At 44.3% G+C, this 18,457-nt stretch overlaps 1 protein-coding gene across 1 annotated transcript in view; it reads right to left on the bottom strand.

Moving 5' to 3' along the window:
- The window catches only part of T265_08081 (hypothetical protein), a gene marked incomplete at both ends in the record, with an annotated part of 29,563 nt that extends 24,021 nt beyond the window's left edge, over positions 1–5,542 (bottom strand). The window contains one exon of the mRNA XM_009173780.1: positions 5,351–5,542. Coding sequence (XP_009172044.1) covers positions 5,351–5,542 — 192 coding nt within the window. The remainder of the gene's footprint in view (positions 1–5,350) is intronic.
- Positions 5,543–18,457: the final 12,915 nt, after the last annotated feature.

Consider the following 18,457-nt stretch of genomic DNA (forward strand, 5'->3'; position numbering starts at 1 on the left):
TAATGTGACAGCAATTTGTCACACAGTACGCAAAATTTACTTATTATAAATAGCAGAACTAAGTAAACCACGAACAGACAGTTGTTTAAAATTACGATGCACGCTTAGTTATTGCTGCGGGCCAGAAGCTTGATACAGCGGAATCCAAATTTAGTACTCTCCGACTGGCTCTTTTGCGAATTTCTGTTCAAGACTTAACAAAATGTGTGACCTTAATCGCGCCGATAGTACCGCAGGCTACCGATGCTTAAGCCGTTCCAACCCACGATTACAATTAAGCAAATCGAAGTTTATCAGATGGTGACGGCACTAGAGATGACCGCGGCCATGCCTAAAGTAAAGTACCATTGGAAAACAAATAGACCATTTTACATTGTCATACAATCATGTTAGGGCCCGGTTTCCGAAGAGAGAGGCACCTGCCGGAGGAAGACATATTCACTTATTTCATGTGGTCAACAGGAACTGATGGTTTAAATAAATATCACAGACATTTTCATTTTGAAAAATGCCAACTGGATCCTTCGCTTACATTATGTTAAGCGCTGACCATCAAACTTCAGTTTTATTTTTTGGTGCGTTAGCGGGTCACTCCAAGCCATAAGCATAGACAGATGTTCAAAGATTCATATTCAAAAGGTGCCGGTCACCATCTCACTAGGTTCAGAACATTGCCGCCAATATGTCGCTCGCTGTTATATGCGAGGCACTTACTCATCAATGATGCATGTGGAAATTGTCAGCGATATGTGGATGCACTAATATTTTCAAAATATTAGATGACTATTCCCGATATAATAGCCAGAAACAGGAACAACGCCGATGATGTAAGACGCAGCCGAGTGTTGCATACCTCAGTCATCCGCTCGTTGAGTTGCTATCTGTAAGGAATATATTAACTGAGCGTGCCTGAGACTGTTGAGATGGTTGTCTGTCCTTTAGCTATTCTCCAAGACAAGAGCAGCTTGCTCATCAAAAGCATGTCTCAAGAAAATATTCGATTAAAGGACATGCATTTGCTGAATCAGGTAATTTCTTTTAAGGTGTCAAAAGTTGAATAACTTAAACCCTCAAGGTAGGCCTGTTTTGACGGCCCCCTCTCTATTTAGAATTTGCCGCGGTAAGGGGCTTGGAGACATTAGATACAAATAGTTACTCAATCGGACTGTGTTTCCACTGGCTTCCCTATGTGACGCTCTTGAGCTCAGTGCTGTTGTAAAAAACTCACTAGTTGGCATTTTTTATAACAGGCGGGATTTTAGTACACCCTGTGCTCACCACGGCCGTTCACATTGTTGGCGATTCCGGGATAATTTTTCTCACTTCTAAATTGTCTCTCCTTTTCAAATCCCAGAAGTTTCATATGTGCTACTTTATCCAAAAAGCGAACAATTTTGTTGTTCACCTAATTTAGCACCATGAGAAGTCCCACATAATAGGCTCCGTTTTCGATGACCTTCGGGGCCATTTGACGAGAAAGACCGCACAACAAAACAGTTTTTGTTTTCTCATACGTTTTACTTATCCAACAAAACGAACCATGAAGCAACAGTTGAGAATTTTCATACCACAGCAGTTGAAATAAAAGACAAAAAACTGTTTACTTTGAGCCAGTGTATGTCTTATGTGTAGTAAGTACCAGTACAAGTTGCAGTTTGCGAGCCAAGCAGTGTGCAAACGCTACCAGCAGTCTGATTGGGACAGGATGCGATATTGACGCATCCCTGGCAACGGCCGCACCTCTCTAGCCCCACTATCCAAATTGAGTGAATAAGTTGAACATAATCAAAAATATATGTTCAAAACTGTGTTTTATCTTAACATTTACTGTGGTTTTAGACCCATTCGGTCACTCACTTCAAGAATGTGGGTTTGGATAAGCGAACAAAACAAAACATTTACCGAAATAGTCATGTTGACACAATCCTAACTGCTAAACTAACAGATGACAGCTTCAGTTAGAAGATGGTCAACTATTTGCAATACTGATGGGTCTGACTTTGACACGGTAATACCAGGTGCGTGCAAATTCTAGATATCGGACAAAACAACGGAGCTACTTGAATCTCGTTGAAATGTCTATGAAGGTCCAAAAAACTATTCAGCCCGACTAATTATAGGACACCAGAAGAACTCAGCTTGCGTACTGACCGCGAAACCTGGTGAATTCGAAAGCTCAAAAAAGAGGTCTGACAGGACGAAAATAACAAAATAAGAGTTTGATTGATTCCCGCAACGGGTGGCCGGGAACCGCCTGCAAGTGGAATAATTGTGAATCAAAGTGTCGCGACCATCTTCAGTAAAGAAGAACTCATATACAGCCGAGTCAAGACAAATCTCGTAACTGTCTGCTGCCAATAATTTGCGACACGACACGAAGTAGAACCCTGGGTAGCACATCTGGGACAATTTACGCCCTAGCGGGTTTATGGCTGCACTTAATTTCTTATACAACACTGAGTACTTGGTCCGGAAGTTTTGTCAGTTAAACTACTTTAAGTGCAAGGGGAAAACCGTGCGTATGAACAGCCCACAGTTTTAGTTTCCATAGATTTCAGGAGCGCGTTGAACGCGTGACCAGTCTAATCTTCTGGCTGCCATTCTGTCATGTTCAGCGAGGAATGCCACAAAAGCTTTTGAACATAATGATTTCTTTGCATTCTCAGCTTTTCGGGCATGTGAAAAGATACAAATGGCGCATAGAACGCTCCCGACCAAAATTTGATGCTGGACAGGCGCGGCCACTTCATGAATCTCTGTTCTATTTCCTGATGGACGAGATACTGAGGAGAAATCCTGGTCTAACAAGCCCTGGTTGTCGCATAGCTGCTAAGGAGAATCCTTTAATTTGAAACATCCGGGCAATATGGTTCTCACCTTTGTAGAGGAGAAACAGGCGCATGTGTTTTGGATGAACTGAACAAAGCCATCTAGCCCTTTGAAATGCACTTTGTGTCCACAAAATGTAATTCTCGACATGGAGTCATTGGGCATGCCACTTAGAGTCCAAAGAGAAGCAGTCAAAGTTGTGAAGACTTCAACGCATTGCAGCTGCTTTTATTTCCAAATTCAGTGCGACGGATTACGTCAACGTACAGGTCTCTGAGGCTCGGGTCGTGTCTGTTAATTTGTGAGACCTATGGCAAAAATAAGGTATATCCTAAATCTTAGGGGACGTGCGTATCAAGCCACGCTGTGAGTTTGTATTATCGTATGACTGTGAGAAGCAGCCTGTTTAAGTAGTTTAACGGAGGACTATTCAGCCTTCCAACAGATGTTATCTCAGGACAATGGCTCATTTTGGCTGGTGCCGGTGAGTCCGCAACGAATAAATTAGAAGATTGTTTGTGTGTGCAACGAGGACTTCAATCAAAGAATGGGCTCAACGCTGAGAGCTGCGGTGGTGGGTTATGCATTACTCATTACGGTTTTTGTTTACCTTAACTATCCTTGTAATTATGAAGGTGGGGCGGCGGAGAGGCAAAGGCATTATCATTCCAGAAAGTGTGGAATTTCTACTTGGGTCTGTTTATCCTATAAAGGCGGCAAAGTATGAGAGCATTAACACTGTTGTAATATTTCGCTAATATTCCGGTTTCTGGAATGCAGCAAAGTTCAAACGCTTTACTTTGCGTAAGAACTGTTGTAGTTGCAGGTTTGATTGATACCGCCGTTTATGGAGATTACCTTGGTATGTTTCTTGCCATTTGCATATTTTTTAATTTATTTTTCAAAACTTACGTTTACTTTGATCTGAGTGTAACACGCGTCTTTGACGGGCTTTTCGAACACATATGGACCACAGATATTTGCGGATGATGTGAGGTTACCTGGACATTTGGATCGATTCTTCGCATTTTAGGTTAAATCACTGTTATGGAAACTGAAGAAGGATATTTCCGGGCCGTTCAAAAAACAACGACGTATTGCTAGACGATCAGAATCAACTTCTGCTGACACTATTGACTGACAATCCGATATTGAGAAGATCTGAACATTTAGGGTTCCAACCTATTAGAGACTATAAACACCCGCACGCTCATTCAACGTGTGGTGGATGTGGTGAACATTGACTCTATTCTATTCATTCTGTTTAGTGTATTTTTATATGCCTTTGTTTTACGATGCGATATATAGTACGCCCGCGATATACGAAAATATACGATATTCATTCGTCCATATTCGGACTTCTATACTTCGCGTACATTCGGTAGTTACGATACCTACCACTATTCTAATTATCACATGTTGGAAGGTTACTGTTGGAGAGGTGCACTTCTTCCATCAGATGGTTTATTATTTTGTATATGGCGTCAGAGAAGGGCATATTTTTGAAATAACCAACACATTTTTCAGAAAACATAATCCCGAGCACTCATTTACTATTTGTGGAGTTGAACAATAACGGGTCCAAAGAACTTCAAATATTTTGCTTACCGTTGGGAAAAGATGGGTGTATGACTGAAGTATTTAGAGAAATGCATCATATCGTGTGCATCAACGCAATAAGTACAAAAAAGCAACTTAAGAGAGATTAACACAATGAAAAAATGGGGGAGTTGGGTGCTTTCTTGGTTAGATTCAGCGAAAAATAAGTGAGTATCTTCACCTAACCAGAGCTTTAGTGATAAACGTTGTTCCTCTTTCGAGACTGAGCTGCTTTTAACTCCGTCTGTCAGTCAGGAACATGCTGTGTGATCTTTTTGCCCCTGAGATTAAATACCAAATAACTTGGTCAAAAGGCGAAGATGAAAAAGACTTATAGCATGCACAAGGGCTAGTAAAGGGTGAAAGGAGTCTTCCATACTGACATTTGCCGCTTCAGAAGCTATGTACTCTGTGGCTACACACTTGACTCGCCTAGCGGTTTTTACGCACAGAAAATCAGTTTCGGTCCAAAGAAGCTTCTTGTCTGACCTACAGAAACAGAAAATTTGAGATCGAATAACAAAAATCAGTGATGTTATTCTATTATTCATAAAATACGTATAATTTTGCACTTATCTCGTTATCCTTTTACCATGCATCCTGTTATCTCAAGCATGACGCAGCTGGTAATTAGGTAAGGCGTTCCGTCTTAATTCAGAAGCCGTGAAGTGGTCAAAATTATTCATCTGAGGCGCCATTAGTTAACCATTACATATGCGTCAAATTATTTTACGGCTGCAACCGTTAATCTCATGCAGCTGCAGTGAATGAAGAAAATTTTTGGAAAGAGCCGAAGAAAGTTGCAGGAATTTTTCGAGTTGTCACCTTAGCCATCGGCTTATGCTATTACCACAAACTCGTAGACAACCACGTAGACAACACTGGTTAACAGTACTTCAACAGGATAAGTGAGGAAACGCACTTGGAGCTGTTGATAAGCATCTTTCAAGTCTTGGTAATTCTGCCTGTGGCGAATCGAATGTAACCTGTCTTCTTGGAGCATATCAAAAGAAATCATCAGGGATTCCTGTGTATTAGGTAGCCCTCCTTGAAATGATTTATCCGACGCCTCTTCATCATCCGCAGGTGATGATTGGTGTTTCCTTATTTTCATTGAAAAGTAATAAATATTCGTGTGAAAGATTGTGCCTTAGTCAAATGCGTTCTCGCAACCCCCATCAGCGTCCATTTTTAAATCGGCAGTAATTTATCGAAATAAAAAATAGTGCACAAAAACCAACAGTGGGTAATTAGTTCAGAAAGTATATGGTATCTTCGGCTTGCGAGTAAAGGTCGAAACTCAAAGTGCAATCTGGGCCTGGTAAAGTCAGTCTTGTTGCGGCACGTTTTGGGGGGAAAAAATCCAAGTTTGGACGTCAGTGCGTATCGGTCCAAGCGAAATATCTTCCCCACTTTAGCAGCCCTGGTGCACGCAAAAGACATACTTAAATGAACATGTTGGATCGTAATATGCTGAACTGCGTCGCGCCCGAAACCCCCGGGGCTCCTTGATGTGCTCAATGGATTACCAAATTTCTAAGTTTGGGTCAATCTTCCGAGAATCCCATGGCCCACATGGCATCAAACGAAATATCCTAAAGGAATGTACCCTTCCGAAGGTCTCCCGACCAATTCTTGTTTCACTCCTTCACGACGTCGACTTTTCTTCCAATCTGCTGAACCCTGGCTATCGTGCACCTACTGTGCATGGATGATGTCGGCGTGGCCCCTCTGAACACCAAGCAGTTCCTCCGGAAATACCTGTTCTGCAAATGCTCTACAAGTTTCTCATGAACAAAGCCAGTTCCCAGATGAGGAACCACACAGGTTTCCTGATTTCTAAGAGGGTACCAACAGGACAACACATTTTATTCATTCTGAATGAGTAAAATCTTTACATCATTGACCTTTCGCTTCGCTATTTACCAGCCAATTTCATCTGCGTAATATGTAATTTGCATTCATTAGCTAGCTAACTGAAGCATTTTGCGTAAATTCTCAAGTATCACTCCGTTAAGTTTTTCCTCCCCTGACACCTGTTAGTCCTCCATACTATTTGCCATCCCTGATGGTTAGTGCTGTTGTATGCAGATGAACTCAGGACTCGAATTGACGCAGTCATTTTTCCAAGTCGGCTCATTTGAAGCCCATCAGAAACCCTCTCAACTTACAGTGACAAATAGGTATATTTGGAATGTTAAAACCATCAACTTTGTCTGCTTAGAACTCCAACTAAAACGGATGCTCGCTTAATCTTTTTTGTGCACATCCACAAAAGCCAGGGCCCTGGGTCCAAATGGCCGCTCCCTGTCACATATGGACTCCCAGACTCCACTAAGGCCAGGTGAGTGTTCTGACACTTCTGCCGCTGCTCCCTATCTATTTAACATCAGAGCCTCCTAGAACATCAGAGCCTCCAACAACCGCACTCTACCTAAGTCCGACCTCTCTTAGGAAACCATAGTCAAGCGTGGAACTCCGATTTGTGCCCAAAGAAACTGTCTTGGGATTATTCAGTGAGGGGCAACTAAGAGTGTTCAATCTCGTCACCACCCTTCCTACAGCAACCTCAGCTTAAGTTTCCATATCCATATATCGGCGTTTTTAGGGCCGTCGTGTTCTTATACGCTGTCTTACTGAACTGCTCCTGCGCTGCTTTTCCGATCCTCACTCAAAATAACGATAACTTTGGTCGCAAAGATGTATTCATCCAAGTGTTGCATACCAACAAAGCCCTTTCTGAAACAATGGTTTTCATTTGCCTGCTTTTTAACGGCTGTCCACAGTCTGAGGCAAACTTTATACATTAAACTTCCCGGTCAGCTTTTGCCAAAATACGTGCCTCTAGGCTTTGTACCCAGAAGAGTCCCTGTAGCAAGGCTTGGGGCATTGCAGTGATAACCGCTGGAAAAGTTCAACTTATTAGGAAGAACCCGTCTGAGATGCGAACGAGGCCAGTAACCATCTTATCGGCATTTGCAATTAAGCGCCCCAGATGACGAAATTAGGCTTTCCAGAGGTTAGAGAGACTAGCTTCTGGTGCGCCGCCGGGGCAGCGACTTTTCCTTACAGTACTCAGTTTTGTCTTTTGATAGCCTCGTAATGGATATCATGGTTGAACTGACCGGGTTGGCTATGTCGAATTCTGTGGTAAGTGAGACTTGGATCAGCCAGCAGGAATTAACACAGACTGAATCAGATCAATGCGTGATAATCGGTGTTTTCGTTTGAGTTAAAGATCCATGTCGATTTGAAGAGATTATTACGCAAAGTGAATAACGACCACACGTTGCGGGCGAACGGTCAAATTCGCATTTTGGAGAGAGTCGCTGGGTTTAGAACATTAGATGTAGTGAGTGTGGATTGGTATGGGAGATTGTCCGCCTGTGGAAAAAGCTGAACGTTAGCGCAGTTTGCGGGACCAGAGCAAGTTTCGGTTGAGCCCAATTATGAGGAACTTTGCGTTAGGTGACCAGCAAACAGTGACAGTGAAATACTAATACATTGCAGACACGCTCAGAATGAACAGATATAAGTGAGGCATGGTTAATTGCGTACGCAGTACACGTAGGTAGCGATGCGGTGCGCCAGCGGTGATGGTAAAAGGACTACTTCATGGCTTGCACTGGGCGTCAGTCGATCAGCAGGCGTAAGATCAGAACAAGCGAGCGGTTGCTAAATTTCAGCAGTGAGAAACTTAGCTTACGAGATAACCAACATAAAGGCTGATAAGCATACGGGTCGCTAAGAGTGATTACTGAGGAGGTAAGAGAGGCAGAGGCTGCAAATTCTAGCTGCTAAATAGTCTCATCACGAGGTCCTGATTGTGCAGAATGGTGGCCACTGTGTGAAAGGCAGCGGAGAGATAACGAACGAGGGAGACAGAACATCCGAGATAAGCGACAATTTCATTTATTTAATTTAAGCTTATTACGTGAATTTAATGGTGGGTATAAAAGCATGTCCTAATCTCACCTAATTCGTTTTTGAGTCGGTGGTTTATACACAAGAAAGGGTCCAGCAATAAGATCTACAATGTCACCGGTTTTGGCAAATATATCTGTAAAAGAATTTGAAAGAGAGCTGTCGCTGGATTCCCATACCGACCCAGGATAGTCTGGTGGCGTGATGATGACGCTTTCGCCATGATGAACCGGGACAAGTTCAGTTAGAGAAAAAATTTTGTCTGATGAATGTATGTGCTCTGAGCTTGAAAAACTTCTTACTATGTCACCGCCGTGTGCTTGCTGGTTCAACGGTGAAAAACCTGTTTGCCAAGCTTTGTTCAAACAGGGCATAAGTAAGAATTAGGTCCCCTCGGAGTCGACGGTACTCCAGGGGAAAGAGATCAAGCATCGCGAGACGCGTTTCGTAGTCCACGGATTTGAGGCCGGCAACCATTCTCTTAGCGGCCCGCTGGACACGCTCAATGAGGGTGACGTCTTTCGTGCGACCTGAGTAGATGACTTGGTTGGCGTACTCCAGTAGCGATCTGACGTAGGCCCCATAGAGTATTTGGTAGTCCAGCGAGTAATACGGGAGAAGGTGTGTCGGATCATCCGTAAAATGGCAAACTCCTTTTGGGCCGAGTTCTCATTGTGCAGTGAGAAGGACAAGTTTGAGGAGACCCAGATGCTCAAATTCATTTTGGCATCTATCCTCATGATGTTTTCTGGTCTCTTTTTACCATGAATAACAAAGGCATTCGTTTACACTGGTCTTTTTAAACTGCATGACACCTAAGATCGTGGGAAACTAAGGATCGCAGTGCACGGAAAGCCAATCCACTGGGGCAGGTTCAAACTACTCGTCTGGTCATCCAAAGTTGGTATTCGCCAGTATTGCCTCATCAATGCTTAGGGGTGTAAGGGCCCTGTGCACAGAAGAAGCTGACGGGATGACCACCCAAACTGAAGTACAGAACAAACTTCGGGGTACTGGATATCCAGCTAGCTTGATTAGGCGTCAATCTTGAAGGGTGTTGGTATCGGTGACGAAACCCAATGAGGAATAGATCGGGACGTCGGAGGTCATTCGAAGAATTCTAAACACGGCTAACATAAAAGTAGCTTTCCAAGGGGGGAACAGTCTATGCTCTTCACTGGTGCAATTGAAGAATCGCCTCCCGGAAGACAGAAGCCAGAACTGTGCCTACAAAATTAGCTGCGACGACTGCACCAAGATCTACAGAGGACAGACGGCCGGGGACCTACACATCAGATTCGGAGGGCATAGTAGAAATGTAAGCAGTCCGCTGGAAAACGCAGATGAATATCAAGCGTTACATAAAGAATCGGCAATTGCGCAACACGTGGGACATGCGTGAACATGGGACGCAAAATAGATTTAGAAAATTTTGAGGCTCTGAGGTGAGGAGCACGGTCCACGCACAGAGGCTGCTAACCGATGGGATAGAAATTGCCAAGCAATCACGTGTTAACAGAATAAAAGACGTGGGACTGGCAAGCATTATAAGAACAGTTTTGGATCGGTCGAGTTGACACGTGTCGGTGTGCGGTCATCATTAGGAATAGTACCAACAACTGAATTCCACCCGAACTCAATTCCTCAAAATAGATTGTGAGGGCACTCACAACCCTACAAAGACCAAGTAAAATCTACCAGTGGCGACAGAGCACCCTGAAGTGATAATAAGCGGACCAAACCCGATCAGAATTACCTTGAAACTCCTCAAATCTGCTAAAGCAAGATTTTGACAACCACGCTAACCGACAAGAGCCGTTAATTGACACTAAACACTGATCGAGTGTGATAATCCGAAGAGAACTGAATTACTGGTTGGTTCCCAGTCTGTCTCATAACCTGCCCAATTTGTTGTCCTCTTCACTTGGCCTGATGAAGCTTTTGTTTCAAAAGTGAAACGATGCCCGAATAAAAACTACCGATTGTTTACCAAACTTTTCTGGAACGATTGCCCCTCGATCGGTTCCAAGTTTTTCCAATTGATTCTAAACGGTACCTTATTCTGAACCCTTTATTCGCCTTATTCATCTCCAAGCAGTGCGTGGTGCGTATCCACTAGCTGCGAATGTAGGCATCGGGGGAGTCAAAATATCCGCACTTTATTTTTATGTGAGCGCTATCAGGAACAGTAGTTGGAGCCTATGCCAAGCCTGGCTGACAAAGTAGGCTCAGATTGACGCAACCCCAATTAAGAAGTTAATAGCGATGTATTTTGCGTTGATGAAAGCCAGAAGGGCCGCAAAGTACCTCTTTAGCCTTTTGAAGGACTGAAGAATATATTCCCTTCGCTTGTATTTCATGGAGTTGTCAGATAAATGACAACCTGTAAAAACCAGCGAATGCGGACACAAAATCCGATACCCTCTTATGGATTCTTTGAATTAAAGACCAATCTCAAAATCACTGCTGATGGGTGAATCACTCAAACAGCTGGGGGAAGGCAATTATAACGACGCAACATGGCGAAACGCGACGACCCTCCCGCAAAGACAGGAGGTACCACACATGCAACGTGGAAAGCTATGAAGCAGTCAAAATTACGGCATGTGCATTTACAAAGAATCCCATCTGCCCCAGGTGCCATTCTGCCGGGGGGAATAAGGACAGTAGAGCAGCCCAGCTAGTCTGACAAGCAGTCGCTAGAGACGGCAACTGGCAGAGAAGTTAATCAAATGGTAATATTAGTATTAGTTTTTTTCCCAACTAATGGGTGGCATAGCATCAGGAATGATCATAGTGTTGCAGTTAGAATAGGAGCATGGCCAGTGGGCTTGTGGGTACTGGGAATTTTGTGGGCATTATCAGAAGTAGACTAAGTCACGCATAAGGCGGCGTGGGTTAGGGACCAGAATTACAAGGGCTCTCTCTCTATTAAGGGATATATCAGATGTGACAAGACACAATCGTTAAGATTTAGAGGTGACAGGCAACACCAATATGAGGGAGCGCATAGCCAGAGGCTTGGTAGGTGATAAAAAAAACTTCAAGCTGCAGAAAATTTGGAAACAGGATAACGGATCCAGCGAGGCAACAGAACTGCTACAGCCTGTCCCGCTAATTGAAAACTGAAGCCTAAAGCCGTCACTGCGGCTTCGTAGCCTTGGGCTGTTGAGCGTATGGCCAGGATCACGAGAAAGCGTGGCTGAGATGATGATTTGCGGGATATGCGGTACGGATAAATTGTAGTAGGAAACTCAGAGTCACAGTGTGCAGTGAAACTGAAGAGGCTCACTATTGTAGCTGGTGGAGCGAAGTCGGCTGTAAATGTTCGCTGGGGGTAGTTCACGCAATCGCACAAGAAAGAAAGCAGACTGGACGGAAAATGACTGAATCGGTGAAGGGTACAAAGCGAAAGACCACGAAGTGTTTAGGTTCAATGGAAGGTTCAGAAGATTGTAATGAACGCCTCCCGTAGGCGGCTAAGGCCAGATGAAAACTTTAATTATGGCTGTAGGTAAGTGAACAAGTAAACGAGAGGACGCAGTCAAAGTAAGAAGTGAAGAGTTGCGGGTATGCTATCAAACTGGGTAAGACGGTGCCGTGCTATCACTGCACTGAGATACCTAAGCATCCAGATGGCCCCGTGACGGACGCCGTGGTTGAGGTAGCTGGGACCAGCTTGGCACCCCTGGGGAAAAACGATAAGCATGAACATATGCAGTGCACGCGCATGATGTTTAAACGACGCCGAAGCGTTAGTATGAGCCACCACATAATGTAGAATTGCACAGCGCCGTTATTCTAATGTTTAACTGAAAGTTGGTTGGGCCAAACAAGGGTTTGTGTCCAGTGCACATCATCAAAGCGACTATTTATTATGCGTGCATGGCACGTGATCAAAGGCTGCACTGTGACACTCAAGCTTTAGAAAACTTGGTTCCAACTGGGTTTTTACCGGTTTGAGCTAAGCCAATACAATGTTTGAAGTTAAACAAGGCTAAAAGCCTGATCCCAAAACGGAATCCGCCCGAGGTTAGTAGGACCTTATCAGGGCAAAAAAGCTCATGGACGAGGCAAAGGCAAAATAACGGTTATTTGGGGTTGACATGGCAAGCGCTAAACTCTCTCGAAAACCATCTACACTTGCTTGAAGGCGAGGGTGAATGAGGACACCCACGATGCAGAATCCCCAAGCGTGGTTAAACACCAGACACAAAGCGCAAGCAATAAGGTCGTTTTACAGGGAGAGAAAATTGGTTAAGTTTGGGGTCGTGTTCGGAAAATGTGTGTGATGTAAACTGCGATGTGTAGGCTGCTACGTAGACCCCCTTACATAAAGGTAGAAAAAATAAAAAATAAAAAAACATTTATGCATGGCGCAGCCTGAGGGTAATGTGTGTAGGTCACGACTAACACCGACATGCAAGGAGTTGCCACTTTCGTCTTAGTTGGAGCACATCAACCCAAGTCCACCTCATCGTCCAAACATAGCACACACGTCCTTCCCTCTTGTCATCTAGAGCGACCATACGCACAAAATACAAACAACTCATGATTTTCTGATCATAAGCAGTCACAACTAGCAGTTGATGGCTGTTTTCTGCCATGCACCATTCGTTTTCTGGAGTCGGCATCAGTGACCTGGCCACCGGTGAATCTTAATCTTACCTGTTGGGTCGACGTAGTAGACCTCAGTAAAGTTACGATTCTTGTCAACTACCTGGGAAGCTGTTACTTGTCCGCTTTTTAATGGCCTACTGTCACAGCACATAGTAACTCCTTTTTTGTACAACAAGGACCCTGTGTCATGATTCTATGGTGAGCCAAAAACGACCGCCAGTTTCAACTAGTTCAACAGCTGGTCTCCCTGCTAGCTACCTGGACGACAAAGTTCTCACCTTCCTACAACTGGCCACCTACTCTGGCCCAACTTGTGCTTGGTTTCTAGATCAGCAAACGTATCCACCTTTCCTGAGTACGTTTAGCTTGCTGTCATTCCCTTTTATGTTTTTTCTCACTGAAACCGTTGCCTCCTGACACTCGCCACACGCTACTGCCTTCATTCTATTTCTTCCTCGTTGCCCCGCTTCACAAACTTCACTCTTGAACCACAGTTGCCCAAACGCCCCGTAGAACTATTATTCATTCAAACTGGCTGGTCCCCGGTCTACACTCACACGGTCCTTCAACGAAAGGGAAATTATCCGTAAGCCTACATCTTCATGACCCTCTGTGTCAATCTCCGTCTCACCCAGAACCAGCTGTCACGGAACCGCGTATCCCTTATCCGATCGCGGCATCCTTGACGACCGGTACGGGGCTGTCTATAAACCGAAGCATGTCAGTGTGATGATGACATGGCACTGTCATCCCCAGTGAGATGGCACTCCCGCAATTATTTTCTCCAGAATCTCAACCACAACCCCTTGCCCACTCAGGCCTTTAGTCACAACTGCGAGCAAATTTTTCATCCGTCTCTGGAATGAGCTCTTCCGTGCCCGATGAGTTTTCACTCAACTATGGCTAGTCTGGTTTTTCTGCTGCTATTTCGGTTTGCCTCCTCCACAAGTTCAAATCCGTATCCGGTGTTCGGGTCGCCTTATTTATTACCAACATGCCCCATAACAACCTATGCTCTGCACCTGACTTCCCTACAACAGTTCAACCAGTGAATCTGCTTAGTTTCAGAATAAGCCATATTTTTGAGACGAAACTCGACGTGAGCTCCCACTTTGAATTATTCCACCTCCATTTCCAGTTTTGCTCGTTGTGACCCAGGCCATTTACTTAACCGCCTAAGGTCAATCATGGCCAGCAACGGTTTCTAGCTCCAGCTCATGACAGCTGGCTATGTCTTTGATCTGGTCGGACCTCATGCCCATTGTTCCCAACAAGTTGGGAAAGAGACCTATTATTACTATTTCATCGGATATTTCCCACTGTTTATGACATTGTCCTCTTTTTGAGCAACCCGCACCCCCACAAACCCCCCGTCATGTTTCATTCTGACTGTGAACCTATGGTCATGCCAGTCGGCATGCCACCCACAGGTTGGGGATAAACATTATTATTATTCAGAAAATCTGAAAAAGAGGACAGCGTGGATATGAAACAAGCGTCTATTTCACACTTTGGAATATACAGACTAAAATGTTTTGTCGGCAATTAAACATGTTGGTTTCCAGATGAGTCTCGCGAGAATCCAAATTGGTTTGCAAATGAGTGTACATTTGCTAATGTTGGGACAGATTTTCGAGTAACGGTTAATATAGAGGAGTCGAGATTTAGGGTGAAAATCAGCAGTGTACGCTCGTCAGCAAAACGGTTGAGGTAGATGTCCCAATGAGCCATAAATATTTTGGCTCAAGCGACAAACGGCAAAGGTGTTATGATAGTATAGACAACGCCATAGGTAAGAGTTCAGCATACTCAACACAAGCCCGGACCGGCATTTGGGCAGGCCAGGGCCACTCGTATGAGTGAAGTACACGGCCGAAACATTCCCTAAAGAAAGAACATAAACAAACGACCATTTGGCGCTAAGAAAACAGCAGCGACCAATTCTATTGACAGCGTCTTCCCTTTAGGTTGTACAAAGTACTCCTCACCGACGTACATGTGTCACGCAGACATATGTGCTCTTGACCAAAATGTTTAAGGAAGCCATCACCGCTATATTACTCATAGAAATGCTGAGAAGCCGGTTTTAGAGGTGTTACAGTTGTGCAAAGAAAGCTAAGTCACCAAAACTCCCGCAGAACTCTTTAGAACTGTAATAATGCGATCCGTTATTGCAGCCGAGAGCGAAAGGTGGATGAAGTTTCTGCCATCCGAATCTCTATTAAAATGGATGAAGCGGTACCTTATCCAAGGCCGCTTGTATGAAAAACCAATGTCTATTATTTCATATGGAGCAATGGCTGGTATGTTGGTTCAGCTGTTCTGTGGGAGGATTTTCGGACGCCTTCATTGCAAGTAGGCCCTTCGTTTCCAAACGGAAATGGAATAAAACTAAAGCAATTGAAGCAACAGATATTTTGATAGATAGGTAAGCGAATTTAGACGACCATTTCGCTGGTATTCCTGGAGGATGGCCGTGCAAAAAGGGAGAGATCCACTGATATTGGAGCAACCAAATATCTGCCATATTATACAGGATGAATGAAGTCGGGATCTTACTTGTATGGTATGCCGGTGGATGACGTTTAGAATACGTTAGAACACAAAACAGATGATATGTTCTAGTTGCCGGCGGATAAAGTTTAGGAACGTCATCGCTGAGTGAGCGTTGCTGTAGAATAGCTGTGTCGCTGCGTCAAATTTGTCAGTCGCTAGCACGGAGCAACGCTGAGTGCCTGGGGGTCGACCTAGAAACAGGGCCTGACGAAAATAGGACAGAGGATAATCAGAACACAATAAATTCCATTCTACAGACACCACAGTTTTATGCGATTTTTTATATTTGATTGGGTTTGTGGCCACTGCCAAGATGCTGTCCGTGCGCAACTTCGGTTAGCTCATTCAAACAACGTTTGCCAAATTATTTCAGACGGATATCTGGTTTGAATGCATTAACCTCTTTGTGAAAGAACGCCAACGGAAGAACTCTGATTTGGCTTCATCACACAGCTGCTGTTGCATGAGGTGAACCATTGGATATATGCGTCCCAGGTCGTAGGTAGTCCCGGAGTTAGGGAATAAATGGACATGACTGACAAAGCGCAGCGTAACGAAGCAAGTAAACCAGTCCGTTGACTGGCACAAGAAAACATTACATACAAAAGGTACAAAACTCGAATGCCATTGGCAGATGGGCAGGGTTGGGTCTAGCTGTGGCTGAGTGGATCTCCAGTTGTGCGTATCCGAAATCCGGATGGTCTTTCCAGATTTCTTGAGTCTCCATGTGTACCGAGGCCGCTGACCAGCCAAGAAATTTAGTCCGATCACTTGGGATACCTTCTACCTGATTGGTTAGGCGGCTGGCTAATAATATGCTTTGCTAATTGTCCATAGAGGCGATTGATATTCACTGAGACTGCACCGGATGGAAAAAAAATACCCAGACAAGAGGACCGAATTTTCTTAATGTAAACCAGCTAGAAAAAGACTAACCGTGGATATCAGGTATCATCTTTGCACTTGTATGACAATTTTTCCGGCGTACAAGGTCTTCCTCTATACGCGGCGGACCACCCAACACGTTAGCCGCAACTCCTTAGATCACGAGAAATTGAAAAAAGGAAAGCACGGTTGTGGCATGCATTCTTGCTGATTACTTGATGTGAACGTTGATGGCAAATTTTCCTTCCTCGGCCTGATCGTCCATTTAAATTAAGAGGGCGTAGTCTCGCCTACGTTCCCGCTGTTTGCTTAAACAAGCATGAACGGATGGTAGCATGGCTGAAGGGGAGCTTATAATTGACCATTTTGAACGTAGCATAGAATTATAACGGAGTTGTATTTGAGAAAATTACATTAATAGCAGATCTGCTGGTGTACTTATGCAGTTAGTATGCAATTCTCAGCAGTTTAATATAACTTGTTTTCCATTAATGTAATCGTCTATGTTGCACTTAAATTTAACTGTATCTCAAATGGTCAGTGATCTTTGTGTGTAAACTCGCCCGTAAAAAGTGAGCAATTAGAATAACCCAAAGGTGGTAGTTAGTGCTATTGTGTTTGCTATTTTTGCTCAGCGTCAATTGGTGGTTAGGAAACAGTTCATCGGAGGATGGACACGATTTGCATACCTGTGATTATATGCGTTATTCAAAGTGCAGACTTGGAAGGCCTTGCAACATGCGAATCGTGTTTATCAGGTGCAGGAACCCGCATTTTCATTGACCAACCTAAATCCGACTTGTAATCGCAGAACTATTGGCGCGTTCTTCGCAGCCGACGGATCAATGATAATATCTGCTATTATTTTCTATCCCTAATAGTCCATCATTTACCGCAAGGCCCTCTCTGGACATAAAGAGAGATCTGCCAGCTTCTTGAAAACCCGATGAACAAACAGCAGTCGTTGACGAATGTAACAAACAGTGCCTGCTACTTTAGGTCATTTATGTCACGAATGTTGAATTGCATCTTCGCTAGCTCACTTTCACTCCAGGGTACTTTCCAGTTTTCAGCCACACAGATAGCCGTGACCGCTTACCCTCAGAGAATCACCGTCCCCTCTTGCGCTCATGGTGTGCTTGTTTTGCTTTTGACGACTACGTAAGGATGGTTTCGACACATTAGTGTCTACATACCTTATGAGTAACATACCGTATAATCCCACACGGCCAACGGATCCTCTTGTGACAAACTTCACCCGTCAAACAGACCCACGAACTGCAACACTGACACGGGCAGCTTCATGTAGATCCTGATATACCCGGGACGTTGCGTTGCCAAAAGGGGCCAGCGTTGCGTTCCTGCTTATTGGGCCGAATGTCCGTGCAGTCTTTATGATGTATAGAGATTATAGTCAGTGTCTACGTAGCACCTTCATCCTAAACACTTCCGACTACAGCTCGGATTGGATAAATTCCATTTTTGATGAGTGTGTAGCGAAGTTTCGCTTCCCGAGTAACGAGCTTGACTGAAGTACCCCAGAAGCGTTGTCATTCCCTTACTCTTATGTTGCCCGCGGGGTTCTTAACATATTCTGCGTCAACCACTTCTAAAGGCGATTGTATGTTGACCTGGAAGCACTACTTATCTGGATCACTCCAAAGGTGTACACAAAACCGGCGAATCACGCCTCCCCCTTCTCGCCTACGCAAGCTCATCTTCGACGCAAAGCCTGGACGCCTTGGTTTCCGTAACGCATGCGTTGTCGAAAATATGAAGCCATTTATTCGGAAAACAATCCCATTGTGACCGAATCCAAGCGAACTACAGAGTCGTCAAAAGTGCTTCTGTCTATTGTCGATGAACTGTCTGTGAGCATAACTTGTGCTCGTTCCACGTTGGAATTCTCGCAGTTTGGACTCCTATTCCTGAAAGGAACCACTCTCACGCCCATAAAAGTATTTGCGCATCTGCCTGGCTATGTTACGTTTATCCAAGAATACACTCTTTGAACCTACAAAACCTGCTTCCTTGATAGCAACCC

The sequence above is a fragment of the Opisthorchis viverrini genome (genome assembly GCF_000715545.1).
Source record: "Opisthorchis viverrini unplaced genomic scaffold opera_v5_199, whole genome shotgun sequence".
NCBI classification, from domain to species: Eukaryota; Metazoa; Platyhelminthes; class Trematoda; order Opisthorchiida; family Opisthorchiidae; genus Opisthorchis; species Opisthorchis viverrini.